The sequence below is a fragment of the Sylvia atricapilla genome, chromosome 22 (genome assembly GCF_009819655.1).
Source record: "Sylvia atricapilla isolate bSylAtr1 chromosome 22, bSylAtr1.pri, whole genome shotgun sequence".
NCBI lineage: Eukaryota > Metazoa > Chordata > Aves > Passeriformes > Sylviidae > Sylvia > Sylvia atricapilla.
The window spans coordinates 2,137,788-2,153,872 of record NC_089161.1 but is presented as its reverse complement, the minus strand read 5'-3'; the positions used below and the strand labels follow the sequence as shown (position 1 = coordinate 2,153,872).

General features: G+C 47.6%; 1 protein-coding gene across 2 annotated transcripts in view; it reads right to left on the bottom strand.

Moving 5' to 3' along the window:
- The window catches only part of SKI (SKI proto-oncogene), a 99,991-nt gene extending 84,835 nt beyond the window's left edge, over positions 1-15,156 (bottom strand). For both annotated transcript variants that reach the window (XR_010745221.1, XM_066334178.1), the window contains exons 1-2: positions 14,407-15,156; positions 13,374-14,295 (exon numbers count right to left, since the gene is read on the bottom strand). Coding sequence is in view for 1 of the 2 variants with exons in the window: in XM_066334178.1 (XP_066190275.1) it covers positions 13,374-14,285 (912 nt within the window). In the remaining variant the exon portion in view is untranslated. The remainder of the gene's footprint in view (positions 1-13,373; positions 14,296-14,406) is intronic.
- Between the last annotated feature and the right edge of the window lie 929 nt (positions 15,157-16,085).

Here is a 16,085-nt window from a genome sequence, read left to right as displayed (position 1 = left end):
ACTATTCCAATAGTAATAAACTACAGCAAATGTTTTATATCTGCTCCATTTCCCTACTCTTTAACCCATGATCTCTGTCTGTTCATCTATACAAAAAATTGAGTTTACATCCAAGACAATCCATTTCTACTTGGAAAACCTCAATACTTTCATTTCAATAACTGCAGGAGAAAAGACATTAATGTCTGTCCCTCTCTACCACTAAACTGAGTGTCAATTTAAGGAAGGTTTGAGCAAACTTCCAGACCTGTAGCAGGGAAGAAAAACTTTTAAGACCAACCAGAGTCAAGGAAAATGTATAATTATCTATCATTCCCATCATTCCCAAACCCAAAGTGTGCAGAGTAAATCCAGCCTGGCAGAAGCACTGCTCCAAGGAGTTCAGATGATGCTGTTTTTAGGTGGGTAAAGACTCACAGACAGGAACACAACCTCCTCACACGGTAAAAAAATGGTCCTAGGAGTTCCTTTCAATAATCTGCTTTTCAAGGAAGAGTTTTTACACCAATGTACACATGAGCACCTGGAGAATTAGGGCCATTCTGGCCTTCCAGTCTCCAAAAGATGAGTGTAGATCACAACAGTATCTCACCACTTTGTGAGGAAGTTGGTGTCACCTTAGTTGATTGCACATTCCATTCACAAATATTGATAAGGAGATTATTTTTATACCTCATCTTATACCTAAAAAAAAAAAAATATAATCAATCTTTCTCTCATTTTTAAAGGTTCTGTAAGTCTTTGAAACATTAATATTCTCCCTAACAAAGCCAGCAGCTGCTCTGCCAGTCTGTGACATGGATGGTTTTGTTAAAAGGTTTTCATGTGGGGTTTTTTCAGTTCAGTGTGCTTTGCATATGAAACAGGACATTTCCCCACCCTCCACCCCCATTCCCTCCTAATCCAGAAGGGACCTTACTTCCTCCCTCTCAAACAAGCAGCTCATTCAGCAAAAGGGAAATCCCGAGATGCACTCGGGCACAGAGCCTAGAGAAGGAGCTTGGAGAAAAAAACCCAAACCAACAAACCTAACAACAAAAACAGCAACACACAACACCCCCCAAAAAAAAAGAAGAGCTACCAACTGTGTCCAAACCAGCAGGAAGAGGAGCTGGTAATTATGAATTTACTTCTGCAAACTTCTCCTTTGGGACATGGCTCTGCCCTGCTGGTCTTTACCAAAATTTTCAGGGCTGCAATTCTCTTTTGGCCCTACAGTGACACAGCCCAGAGCCCCAGCAGGAATCACAGATTGGAGAAGCCTTTACATGATGGCTGAGGCTGAATTTGGACCAACTCAATTGTTACTTCGCTATGATATTCTAAGGCAAAATTTGTTTCTGGCTTTAGAATGAAAGCAAAAACCAAGCAACCTCTTCTTAATTAAGAAATTGGTTTGAGCAGGATCTGTGTGTCTCTGTGTTTCTCTTCCCTGAGACTTTGTGACATCACAACTGCCCGCAGCAGTTAATTCTGATGTCACAGGGGATTAAGATTTTGGCTGAGGGAGCAAAAAAGTTCAAAAGTGAGGGGGATCTAATTAATATTTTTTTCAAGGAAAAAACCTACATACAAAAAAATCCAGCAATTTCAATGTAAGGGTTTCACATCTGCCAAGATGGGATCCAGCTGCTCTTTTACAAGCATATGAATGAGCATCCCTCTTAGAAACAAAGGAATATATGGAGTTTTGTGTGATTCTACTGAAATCAAATAATGTTATAATAAGAGAAAACTGCACCAATATATTAGTCCAGCTAACAAGGGCAAATTTGATAAAATTTTTTAGAAACCTAAATTATAAATTTGCAGAATTCAAATGTTGAAATGGACATCCGAAAAGAAAACCTCCACTGAAATTTTCCACTTGTAACATCTCAGCAGAACGTGACCCTCAAATTATTGCCAGTGAGGAAAACCTGTCCGCATTTGGGAGTGAGTTCCACATTTAACTAACTCTGGACCGAGCCCAGTGACCTCAGTGGAGTGAAAGCACAGAGGCTGGAGTGAGGCACTGGGGCTCCATGGCAGCTCTGGGGCAGCTCTGGGGCAGGGTTTGGGGCAGCTCTGGGGCAGGGTTTGGGGCAGCTCTGGGGCAGCTCTGGGGCAGCTCTGGGGCAGGGTTTGGGGCAGGGAAGCTCCAATTTCTCCCCTTTCAGTCCCTGGTAGGGTTTCCCTGGCAGGATTACCCTGGCTGCATCCCAGGCCGACAGAACTGACTAAAGACCCTCAAGGTCTGGAGCATAGAGACATTCAGAATGTTCTCTCTTTTCTCTCACAGGAGTTAAAGCTCACCATGAGGACACCAGTGTGAGCCCACGGACAGTGCAGTACACGGATGTCACACCAGCTTGTCACACTCCATTCCCAGAGATGATTCCAGGGAAGATGTTCCTGCTGGGAACCTCCCCACAGCTTCTCCTGCAGCTGCAGGAACTGATGAAACTTCGCAAAATAACCCAAAACAGGGGAAACCAAGAGAACGCTGCGATTCTTTGGTAGCAGTTTCTGTCCCCATGTTTGTGACTCGGTTTGTGATTTAAGAGTCCTCTGGGTGACAGAATTAGGAAAAAGCCGAGTCAGCTGTGCAGCACAGCATGGAAATACAGGTGGAGCAATGATCCCCACGAGGGAAGGAGGTGGAAAGGTGACCCCAGAGCTCCCAGCCCGGCTCCTCCCAGCGCCCCCGAGCAGCAACTGGGACTGAGAGTGGAACATTCTCCATCCCCAAACTGCTCGACCCCAACTAAAGCCAAGCGTGACGATCTCTACAAATGCAAATGGCCCAAATGCCAAGACTAACATTTCTAAAACCTAATTCAACTCTTTCATTTCTTAGCTGCAGGCCCTTTGCTGCCACTCCTTTTTTCCACCCAAACAAAAGACTAAAGGGATGACTCAAAGCAACTTGAATTTCAAGCTGAAGCCACAAAGCGCTGAATGCCTCATCTTTAACATTAAACAGGTGTGCAGATGATATTCTTTCAAGCCCCATCATGGTTAAGTTAATTGCTCAAAAACTGCAAAAAGACCAAATTCACTTAAAAGACACATGAATAAGCTAATGCTACAAATAATGAAGCAAGTCATACAACAAATACAAGCAAATAGTAGTTAAGGCACTGCCAATTCTCTCTACCCCTTTTTTCTAGTTAAAATTACTGATTTACTTTCATTTTGTACTCACAATTTTATATAATAAAACTATAATTATTTTTTTTCCTTTAGAACTCAGTAGCCTTCAACACAATACCTTTGCTCTAGAATCAGCAGGGCAAAAAAATGATCAATGAATCCAGTATAAAAAAAAAAGTTATTCCCAGAAATGTTTTTAGAAATTAAGGTTTTAGAAAAGGAGGAGCTCATTTGCAGGCTGTGGGGGCCAAGGCCTTTGCCTAGTACTTCTGCATATTCACTGATAGTAAAAGTTTACTAAAAGCACTTTACTCCACTTCTATCACTGCCTGCCGCTGAAAATGGCCCAAAGGTTATTTGGCTCCACTGGTTTTACAAAAAAAACTACAGTGTTGTGGCAAAAAAAGGGCAAAAAGGCAAATAACAGAAAATCTTTGGCTATATAAGCACAAGGACCCATTGCGTGGCATGTTCCTTATTAGTGACTGAACAGGAACAAAGAAATATCAGTGATGGACCTGATGCTGCTCTGAGGCTGGTTTCCTTCCACAGCAGCTCTGCACCACTCCAAACACAGTTATTTCAAAGGAATATTTCTGAATCATACCAGCATGGGTGAGATAACTCACTGAATAAAGTAATAAACTGGAACTGCCAGTGGGAGTTAAGAATGGTTTTGGTTTTTTGTTGTTTTGGGGTTCTTTTGGTTGTGGGTTTTTTTTGGTTTGGTTTGGTTTTTTGGTTTGTTTTTTTTTTTTTTGTTTGGTTTTTTTTTTTTTTTTTGGGTGTGTTTGGTTTTTTTTTGGTTTTTTTTGGGGGGTTTTTTTTTTTTTTTTTTTTTTGGATGACACTGTTATCTTTCAACTCAGATAAGTTTTCCAGCTGTGGAATGATGATGCTTCAGAAAAGCCTGTTTAACATATAATTCTTAATAATGGAAGTGTAAGTCTGAAATTCATTACATCAGGGAAGGTTACTGAAATCAAACCATATTTTATAACCTTAATATTTTGCATTTTCTGCTTTTTTTAGTCCACTACTCTGTATAAAAGCTATAAAACTTATTTTACTGCTATGAACAGGTAAACCAGAACAATCTTTGAAGATTTTTGTAGGGTGAAAAAATATGGAACCTAGAAAAATTTATTACTTAGGTTTTTAATTATTTAAAGTAATTCACTGCTTCTAATTGGTACTACTGCAACCTCTGTCTGGGTGAGCAGCATGATGCCTGTGCAACTTGTATTTTTTATTACTCAGCAGAATTAATTTTGTGAGCTGGATCCTGGAAACAGCAGCTCCCAGCACCATGAGCGCAGCACTCCAGAATTCCACAGGGAGGGAAAGAAAGTGACTGTCCCAACGCCACTGGAGCTGCAGGAACAGCTCTCCAGACCTCTGGAATGGACACAGCTGCCAGGACACAGTCACACACAGAGCCTCACACAGAAATTCACACTGAAACAAAAATTGTTTCGCTCTCTTCAAGTTCAATAAACGCTCTTGACTGCAGTGTTTTCTCCTCCTGGGACACAAACCTCGATTTTGCTCAAGGGCAGCAGGAAAACTCCCTTACTAAATGGTGAAAGCAGAGCAAGAGCAGCATTACAGAGGTATTTCAGACTTTTTAATGGTAATAAAGGCAACGACTTCTTGCACAGCACTCAAGTGTCTGTAGACAGGGTGGTGAACAGTGGCTGGACTGGAGGAGCTCAGAGGTTTTTTCCAGCCTCAGTGACTGTGATTCTAACAAGTGAAAGAAAACACTACAGCAGATATGCATCAACAATGCTGCAGAGCCCAGAACATCCCACATGAGTGCCTGGCTGATCTACCTGGAATAAAAATCAGCACCTGTAATACAGGTAATGTGAGAAGGGGAGGGGGTAGAGAACTTCATAAAAATGCAGGATATGACAGTGAAAAGATATGAAATGGTTTTTCTCCCAACCCCAACAGATGTTGTTCAATTAAGGATGCAAATAAATCACCCTCTGCATTTCGAGTCAGAAAACACACACATAAAAGCTTTCTAAATACATTTCAGTTTAAACTTGCATAATTCTCCCAGTGGAGACATCGTCTTCAACTTATGTAATCCTTAGAAAGAGACATTATTACACAGGATTCTGTGGCACTAAGAAACAAGGAAGACGTATCTAGAGAAGAGGTGCACCCACACATGATTAATGACATGGGTCTGCAGGGAACAGAGGGGAAGGGCTGGAACAGAGATGCAGAGCCCCGAGTCGGGTGTTTCCACAGAGACTGAGCTGGGAGCTCCAGGGGCTGCTCCCCTTTTGCCAGCCAGAACTGTCTGTTATACTTAACCCAGACTTCCGAACACTTGATATCCTGTCTGCTATTTCAATGCCCTTACTCAATGTTTCAGACAGACATTACACAAACTGGCTGGTGAAAAGGGTTGAGAAACCAAGAAGCAATCCAAGTCAATGACCTTATTCTATAAACGATAGCACTGAGTGAACAGCAGGAACAAAGCACAGGGTACCACAGCCCCCGAATCCATCACTGGGATCTTCCTCAGGAAAAGACAAGCACCAGGCTCTACCTTATCTCATTGATAATGCTGCTGTCTTTTAATCCTTAAAGCCTGAGCAGTCCTTGTGCTTCCAGTGGCACTGATTCTCATACCAAAACAGAAACAGCTTCCATTTTTTTTAAAGAAAAAACTACAGAAAACCAAACATAAAAGTCCCGTTTTCTACAAAGCATGTGCAAAGGTAACTGTACATAAATCAATAAAGAACAAAGCCAGAACCCAGGTTATTGATTAGCTCCTTTGCTGTTTACCTCCAGCATACAGAATGATGCTGCACTTTTTAGATACACACAGAATCTCCAGCCTCATGTACGTGTTCCCTGACCCTTTAAACAGGACTGTTAGAACAAGGCTGCCTGAGTGAGGATGGCAGGACCTGCCTTATTTCCCAGAGCACATGTCTGTGCAGCTTATCAGGTAGTGTTAATATTCATCCAGTGCTTGGAGAAGCCTTATTTTACGTGAGAGCCACGGAACCATAGATGGAGGCGATGATAAGAGCCCCACACACGGGAATTCCCGTTGGCTCCCACAAGAGCTCTGTCCATCACACACTGACAGGATCAGAGCTCAAATTAGTATCAGCGTTTTCGTCACCTCATCCAACCAAAAGTCAAAGCAAAATCGTTATCTCAGTGCAGAGGGGGCAGTTCCCTATCAGCCAGGAGGATTCCCCAACGCCAAGGAAAGCTGCACACTCAGTCAACTGCTCCTGATTTAACTCTGAGGCCAAGCTTATGGGCCTTGAATTTGCATCAGCAGAAAAGGCTGGTCCTTATCCTAACCTTAGATATACTTCTTCATTAGTAAAAAGTCAAATAAAAAATAATAACTGACAAATTCTAAATATAGAAAGAGAAGATCTCAGTGGTAGATCTCTACCACAACCTTAAAATCAAATCTTGCACGTAATGACCAACAGACAAGACCCTTTCAGTGTGGAGCAGCTGTCCCTTTGGGAGATCCATTAGGATCAGAGCACCCAATGTCTGCTGCACCAAATCCTCATTAATGAGCAAAATGAAAATAACTTCAGTAGCAGAGCTACAGGGTCTCAGAGCCAGCACAGCCCTGTACATAGCAGCTAAGGCCATAAACTCAGTGAAGCCGCTCTGCCTCAGCACTGGGACATTCTGGTTCAGATCTGTCCCTGGTCCCTGCCAGCCAACACACAGGAAGGAGTCTCATACACACGAGTCTGCTGTGGTTTGTGGGTGAACTGGTTCCAATTACTATGGGCTGATTGCTTGAGTGGGAGCTGCAGAACCGGCCCCAAAGCCCCAGACCTTCGGATTAACCTGCTGTGCTCCAGAAGATCCAGAGCAGGTGATTTCAGTGATGATCTGCGTCTGTTAACAATGAAATTTAAGGCATGTAAGACTGCATAAGGTATAAAAGAGGAGGGAAGGGACCAGTGCACATTTTTTCAAATTAAATTTGCTTCTCTGAAATTGTTTTCCAAGAATATACACTGCCTGTATTAGAGACAGAGTGGAACAGCATTAAAAAATTGGTGCTGATTTATTAGTTCATAATAATACACATTACCCAGATACACAAAACATATGCAAAGCAGATATTATCTAATAAAATGTATCATTAACACACGTGCTCTAATTGACAGATTTCAAACAAAAACATGCTATATTCCTGCATTTTAAAGTAATGCTTCCTGTATGTGAAGATCAATTTGAATTAAGCAGTCTACAGCCACTCAGCTAAAATAGATCAGCCTGGTAATTGACAGGATTCCATCAATAGATTCTCAACAATCCACTATAAGTCATTCTTGTCTAATTTTTTTCCAAGATCCCCCTACTGGATTTGGTGGAACTCTTCCATTTGGTGGAAGGGTTCCCTCCTAAATAAGAATTACAGAGTCAAGTCCAAAGTGTGCTTTAAAATAAAACCAAAACAACCAAACCAAGCCAAACATATATAAAAAAAATAAATCTGTGTCTTAATACTGCACACTTGGAGACACAGGTGATGGCAAAGCAGTCTGGCCAGCTGAGCCAGCAATGTGAGTTCAATCACCAGTGATCCCCAGTAAGAGCCAGCCCACTCCTGACTGCTCTGGGGACACTCGAACCCTTCACTGTGGTGAAATCACTGTGCCAGAAGATGCAGGTCAGGTGAGTTTTTCACGAGGCTGGATGCCTGCAGACAGGCAGAGGCCGTGGCTGTGGCCCCGGAGCCCCCTGCTCTGGCAGGGCTGGGGCTGGGGCTGCAGATAAGGAACCAGAGGCTCCAGCCCTGCGCTGCCCGGACACGCTCCGAGCAGCCTGGCGCAGACGCCTCCAGATGCTTTTACAACACCAATCCAAAGGCGCCTCTCAGCAAGTGCAAACACACCCTCCCGGGTCAGGCAGCCCCAGCCAGCGATAACTGGGCTCGCAGCCTGCCAGGGACCAGGTGTCGGGCTCCCAGTACATCCAAAAAACGAGCGCTGTTTACACGCATCTTCAAAGCCTGCTACTGTTTGGGCAGAACACACGCCCAAGCCCCAAACCACAGAAATGGAGAGGCAAGCGAGACAGCCCAGACAATGGAGGGAGAGGCAGAGGTTTAAATATTTTAGGTAGCGATTTTCAAAAGCACGGATTGCATATAATTCCCACCCTAACGCAAGAGAACTGACTTGAGGAACTGAGGAACTCTTCTGGAGCAAGAGAGCCGTGGTTGACTCAACACCATTAGATCATTGGCAGCAAACTCTTTGTCCAAGACACATGCACGTACCTGCTGCTTTGTTCTCGGTCTACAACATCTGTAAAACTGTTTGCACGCTTAGGAAAAACTACTGATGTTTGCTTAAACGCTGTCCTCTCCCTGGGTACATGGGATTTCGTTCAAGCTGGTGTCACTTTTGAAGTTCAACTTTTAAGCTGTAAAAGGCTTCTGAACTAAACCACTGTCCCAAGACGCCAGTGCTTTTGTTTTAGGGACTTCTAAATTTTTACTGGAGAATCTCTAAAGCAACTCTTGAACATCAGGTAGAACACATGACTTCAATATTCCACAGGAAAACAACTGAACCCTCCTCAGTTCTCAGGTAAAAAATTTTCAACAGTATTTTTCACATGAGGAATAAATCCATCCTGCAGTCAGAACACCAGTGCCAGGGAATAAGCTCAGAATGCCTCTGCTACACCCACCACAGGATATACCTATTAACAAATAAAGGTTACTACTGCCAGGAGGCAGGACTTTAGAATAAGACACAAATCCCAGCTCTCCTCCTGCAGCCTTTCAGGTGGCCATAAAGCACAGCACAACCCACGGGCAGCACCTAAAAGCCCACGTCCTCCCTCCAGCCGCGCCAGCGCCGCGCCGCTCCGCTCGCAGCAATTTGGGCTCTTTGATTCTGCTGCACACTTGACCTGGCTAAACCTTCCTCCAGCTGAGCGAGCTGCATGTTGTGGCAGCGCTGGGTTGGGAGGCATTGTGAAATAAAGTGGGAGGCCTCATGTGCTCATTTGTGTGTCAGTACCCAGAATGCTGCTTCTGGCTTCCAGCTACTTCATAGAAGTGCTGCTGGGACTTGAACCGTGGGAACACGGCAGCGCTGGGTGTGTGGGTGTGCTCACACGTGTGCAAGGACAGCTCTGGCTCTCCTGGGCCCTGCTCACAGCCAGGCCTGCCCAGGGTACACGTCTGGCACACAGGTGGGGAATCTCAAAGTGCTGTCAAACGTCGCTCGGTTCAGTATTGGAGAAAAAGGGTTCGAAATAGACACAGCTGAACCCACCCTCCTCTTCTGGAAATAGCAACCAACAAAGCCTTCAGGGCTGCGTCTGAACTAATTCTGTGTGAGTGGAGCATCCTGATGTGAGGCAAGCAGGGAGCTCTGTCACACAGGAGTGGAGAGCAGCTCCACAGACACACCAAGGCCACATGGGTCCCGCAGGAGAGCACGCACCAGGAGCTGAGCCCCAGAAAAGGCTTTGGCACCGATGGTGGATTTCTAGGACCCTGTTTTGCAACCCCATCAGGTTATTCACATTTTTAATTTCTAGAAATTCCCCAGAATGTAATGGTTGTGCTGCACACCAGTAATGGTGGAGGAGATGAGACAGGTAAGGAAACAGGACACCCACACAAGTAAAAGCCGTGCCGGGGCAGAGAGAAAGCAAAGCACAACAAACCCTGCATGGAAAGGTGAAACACCCAGTGAAGGACACAAAATGAGTTAAATGGAGAAGTTACACAGGTCAAGAAAAGAAAGAGCTTTGGGAAGTGGTAGGAAGGTGAAAGACTTTATGGGAGCTCAGTTACTCACCCAGGCATGAACAAGGAGGATGTAAAAACCGAAATTTTAGAAGAGGGTAAGGAATGTGACTGAGACCTTTATGGTCCCTGCTCTAGTGGGGGGCTCCAGCTGTCACAACTCCCTCCAGCTTTTGGTTAAGACCCTTTGCTGGCTTCAGACAGGTCTGGACAAAGAGTGCTTCTGCAAGGGGCAAGACCAGGCAACAGGAGCCTTGTTCAACCAACACGGCTGGCAGAGAGAGGAGATCTCTGCATCTACACATCCATCTCCTGGTACAGAAGGATGGATATGCACTACAGTTACTTGATGTAGAGAGAAATACGCATTGGGAATGAAATATCTAGGAAAAGCTACGCCTTGTAGCAAAGCTTTAAAACCACGCCAAGGAAAAAAAAAGGAAAAGGAAAAAAAAAAAAAAAAAAAAGAGAGAGAGAGGAAAAAAAAGCAGTTCTGCCACTACACTGAATCTGCACCAGGGGCTTGTGCCAACCCAGCTCCTCCATTTAAGTCAGACCCTTAAAAGGCAGAGCTGTGCTGGCAGAAATCTCCAGACCTCATCACAGAAACCTCATGGAGACACATGAAAAGGTCAAAACACTCACTGCTGCTTAAACAGCCATAAAATTGGTCATATGCATCCCATGCTACCAACATACTACCAGAGCCCCAGGGAAAACACACCACACAAAGCAATGTGTGTACACACAGAAAGAAAGAAATAAACAGAGAAAGCGGAAAAAAAGGCCACTCCTGGAAGCAGAAAACCCAACATCTGACACAGCAGCTTATGGCACACCATGCACATGAACACCTCTGTATGAAACAGAACAAAGCAAAGCTGAGATCTACATCAAAAAGGAAGCCCACCACAAAGACACATGTGCTTCACCCTTTCATCCCCGAGACAGCCAGAGCCCCACAGACACACAAAACCCACACAGGATTTAACACACACGGAATGGGACCATCCTGTCATTTCCTCACCAGGCATCTAAACTTTACTCCAATGTTACTTGCCCCTGGCCACAGCCTACCAATCTTAGAGTCTGATTAAATCTCTCCGTAATTATCCGCACACACTGCTACAACACAAATGACCTTAGCATATGATATCCGTTGGCTAAGCCCAATGGAAAAAGACTTCAGGAAAAGGAAGGATAAGCGTACAAAACTCTGCCAGCACCGTCAGGGTCTCCTCAGGACTGCACTGCTTTAACAGAAGACTCCTGAAGGCCTTGAAACTTAATACGAGACAAAACATTGTTTTCCCTACCCCATCCTCTGAGCACACACCACTCTACTCTTCCCCACCTCACTCCTTGCCACCTTCCAAATGAATGTATGCAGGACACTTAGCATTTCATCACGATGGGTTTCTGGCAAAATTTTCCAAAAAGGAGATGGCCACCATTTCCTCGCACGGTTTTTGGTGTTCACTATTAGATACCTTCAATTCACTCTGCAAGAAGTGCTGCACTCCAGGCAGATTCTGGAGGGTGAGGGAAGAGTGTTTCTCATGTTCTGATCTAGGACCTGTCACAGGGTCCCCAAAAAAACTGAGGCACAGCCAAAGCTTAGTAACCTTTTCTTGTTCTCCTTCTGCAGCCTTGCCTGGGCTGTTGGATAAATGATGCAGGTGAAGAGAACACTGAAAAAGCCTTCCAAGAAAAGGAAAGCATTTCTCTACTAACATTCATTTTAATAAGACTCTGGAAATGACCAAGCCAGGGGAACAGGACCCTTCTAAAACAACACTGTGGAGATTTCTTCATTTTACTTCCCAAACGAAGCATGCCCTAGAAAACTCCTTTCCCAGCACGAAAAATGTCTCCAGTTTGAGAGCCATATTCTCACATCCATGTAGATCTATCCCACCATTCCACCTCGGCACATGACTGACGGAGAATAGACAAGCCATTAAAAACACATCCACCTCCAACCACGGGGATAATGTGCCTCATTACAGCCCAGCTTTGTCACAGCGTCCTGACACTCCGGGGAGGAAAAGGAGGGGTGAGGACAAGGACTGAGCCGGAGGCCAGGAGAGAAACTGGAACTGGAAGAGTGAGACTCTGCTCCTTAATCCAGAAGTGTGCAGCCCGGTCAGATGGGCTCACTAGGCCTCCCAGTCTGCTTGTGGAATTACTGTATTGTTTGCACAGCATCTTTTCTTAAAAAATCTGCGGTTTGCCTGGGTATTTTTGTTGCACTATTTTATAAATAAAAGCTCAGCCTTAGTCAGAGTGTGTGTCTGCCCCTTTAAACACGCATCAGGTAAGTTAATGCAGAATTTTCACAGTGGGCTTTAAACATCGCTTCTCTTTTCCAAGCCTGTGTATTGCCCTTCCACTCCGGACACAAAATCCCGAAGTTTGGAAACCTCTGACAGTGGGGAGAACCGGGCAGAGGCAGGGGTTCTGCTCTCCCCTGGCAGCGGGGGAAGGAGCAGGCAGCAGAATTGCTCATGCCCAGCCAGTCGCAGCATGCCAGGAGGCAGACACACATCCCGGTGTCTGCGGGTCCCCAAGGCGCTGTGGCACTGCTGCCCGTGGAGCAGGACCGCTGCCAGATGCCAAGGCAGCCTCCCACCCACACACCGCGGATTCTGGGATCTAAAGGCAGCTCAGACTGAAAGAAAAACAACTGGTATCTAAAAAAAATGTGCTTCAGCTGTCTGGCTCAGCACAGCACGGCATGGAATACCTTAAGGAGCTGCTGCAGCTGGCCCCAGACAGAGTCATTCGCTGGATGTTCACATAATCCAATATACAAAAGCCTGTCTGCTGAGGAAATTCAGGCTCCACAGGGATACTCTAAAAGCAGGGACTTCTCCTTTCACGTTCCGAACACTTCATCTATAAACCAGTAACCTGCACTGCCGGCACTTTTTTTTTTTTTTTTTTTCCTTAACAGGCACATTTTATTTCCATACATGCAATTTAGAGCATTCAGCCCGCACCTCCATCCCTGGCGACACTCAATCGACCAGAAAAGTGCAGGGACTTGTGTCTGGAGCCATCAGTACCTGCTCCTTTTTTCTGGCTTCTTCCTCGCCTTGACCCCTGAGTGAAGAAGCCCATAAAGACCCGAAATCATGCACTGCCAGATAAAGTCTGGGGCAGTGCGATGGGCTTCTAAGACCAAGGTCCACGCACAGTAAAATATACAAATACACATCTGTAATTTAAACAAACTCCAGCCACCGTGGTCAGAACACAACCAGAGAAATAAAGGTGCCATCTCGAGCACTGCTCCTCCAGTGACACACACGCGGGGAGAATGGAGAACACGATTAAAATTTCTAAATGACTCCGAGGAAAAGCAGCTGGTAACACTTTGGGTATATCGATGAATGTTACCGAAATTCCCCCCGCCCCCTTTAAAATTACAGGCACCACTTACCCGAGGGGCTTTCCTCTTGTATTTGTTGTTATAGTCAAATTTTTCTTTCATTTCATCTAAGAGCTGGCCCAGTCTAGCTTTCTCCTCTTTCCCAGTATAATCCTGGCTGAGGAGGATATAGGATCTCCAGTTTGCAGAGTCAAAGCCCCAGTGGCAAGTCCTGTTTTCCAGCGATTTGTGAGAGTGGACCACAAATTTGTGAGGTGGGTACATGAGCCTGCAGTCCAAGCACTGGATGCAGGCTGCGCTGGGGTTACTGTAAAGCTCTGGCACCAGGAGTCCCTTACACTTCCCAAAGCACTCATGATACACCTTGAAGCTCTTCTCCGTGAGCTCCAGCTCAATTGTGCTAGAGAATTCCTTCTTGCAGTGGGGAGGATAGGTGCCACCATAAAGCAAGGCGTTACAAAGCCTCTCAGCATCAGTTTTCGTGATGAGCCCGCAGGAAGGAGCGGAGAAGGGCAGGATGCCCATGACTTTGAGGATTTCCAGCTGGTCAGCAGTGCATCTGGAGCAGTAAATATGTAGCTCATCACACACCGAATTAATCTGCTGCAGGGAGAAGTCCCTGAGCACCGAGTTCAGGATCTGGGGCAAGCAAAGCCGCTTCTCTCCGCCCACCACGAAGCAGGAGATGGTTTCCCCTTCCAGGATGGTCTCGCACCTCTCCGTGGATCTGTCCGAGGGCATGAAGAAGGGACCAGGCATGACCGGAGGAGGCTGGATCGGGGGCAGATGCAGTACAGGTTCCGCTGGGTCTTTGCCATTGTCTTTCTTGTACATCTCCTGTGCCCATCGTGCTGAGAAAGCAGCAGGGCCACCCAGGGAGCTCATAGAGCTCAGATGAAACTGTTCCAAGGTCTTCTGCAGTCCTGGATGAGGCTGGAAGCTGCTTCTACTTACAGTCTCCATTTTTTAGTTTCTATTCCCAAAACAAACGGCAAAAATCCCCAGTTATCTTCCACCCTGGTGCAAATCCACTTAAGGGATTTTTTTTTTAAGGAAAAAATATGAACAAAATAAAACAACCCACCCTTGTGTTTTTCCTCCTTCTCACTCAGCAATCCACTAACGGAGAGGAAATAAATCCTTTTGTATGCGTGTCTCTCTCTTCTTTCTTTTCTCTTGGTTCGCGTTACAATTTCAAACCCTCCAAGTCTCCAAGCTGCCCCGATGGAGCACAGAATCACGGCAAAAAGAGGTCTTCATCCGAGCACTCACCCCCTCAGCCAACCCCCAGGCAAACCAATCCCTCCTCCCACACCTCCAACACACACTCACTCACACACACACACCACCCACAGAAACACAAAAAGTCTGTGCCACGCTCCGAGCACCCGGGGCTCAAATATGTTCTGGCGGCTGCTGCTTCTCTGCAGTGATCCCCCTTCTGTCCATATCCACCGAGGGAAGGCGCGGGGGAGGAAAGTAAAAAGCAGGAGGAGGCAGAAGGCTCGGTCTGTGCAAGGAACAACGCAGGAGAAAAGGCCCGAATCTCCGGCGCTGCCAAAGCGGCGCGGGGGCTCCGCACGGGCGAAGAGCGGCTCCGCTGCCCCTCGTGGTCCCTCTGCTCGGCCTGGGAGGGCTCCTCGGCTCTCGCTTCGCCTTCCTTGCCTTACTGCTGCCGGTGCTCTCGTCGTGCCGTGGGGAGCCGCGGTGAGAGCGCGCACATCCTCCCAGCTCCTCTTTCCAGCAGTGACTGAGAGTGCCTGAGAGCTGAGCTAATGCAGGCGGGCTCAGCCTCCCGCCCTCCGCCTCCCCCCCTCTGTTTGTTGGTGTCTGCCTCAGTCATTGAATCCCGGCCAAGAATGTGACCAACTCCCCGGGCCGGGCTCTTCCAGGAACAGCGCCCGCCTCCCGCTTCGCGCAGCGCCCAGCCCGGCCGGGATGTGCCGGGATCAGCCCAGCCGGGCCGAGCCGAGCCGGGCCGACCGAGCGCGGCCGCGCCGAGCTCCACCGAGCCGAGGATCCAAGGCCAGCCGCGCCGCGGCGAACCGAGCTGGGGTGTGCCGAGTCCAGCCGAGCCGAGCCGAGCCGAGCCGTGCTGAGTAGTGCCTAGCCGAACCGAGCCGTGCCGGGCCAAGCCGAACCGAGCCGAGCCCGGCCGAACCCAGCCGAGGCGCTGCACGGGCGGGCGCGCGGCGCGGCCCCGGCGGCGAGGGAGGGAGGGAGCGGGGGGAGGATAAACTGCTGGGTTCACGGACCGCCGCGCCGCCGAGGAGGGGCGGTAGGGCGAGGGCTTTTTCCCTCTCGCCGCTGGATTTCTGGCAGCGGCGAAATGGAACAGGCGCGGGGAGCGGCGCTGGTGGCGCTGGCAGGGCACGGAGCGTGTGTGAGCACTCACGGAGCCCTGCGCGGCTTCGACTGCGGGCACACGCCCCGCGCCGGCAGCGATCACAGGCGTGAGAGCGCGGCCGATGGGCGACAACCGCGCGGGACGAGGGCGCATCCTCGGGGCGCCGCGGAGCCCCGAACCCACTGAGCGCTACGGGGCGAGACACACACGTGTGCTTCCCTGTCCCGACACGCGTGTGCTCCCTCGCTCGGACACACATGTGTCCCCGCTCCCGGCACACGTCACACGCTCCTTCCACCCACAGGCGACGCTCAACGCGTGGAACGAGCGAGAGGCGCAACCGCAGCGCGGGCGGGCAGGGGCTGGGGGCTGTCCGAGCCGGAGCAGGAGGGCAGAGGCAGCGCTAGAGCCACGCT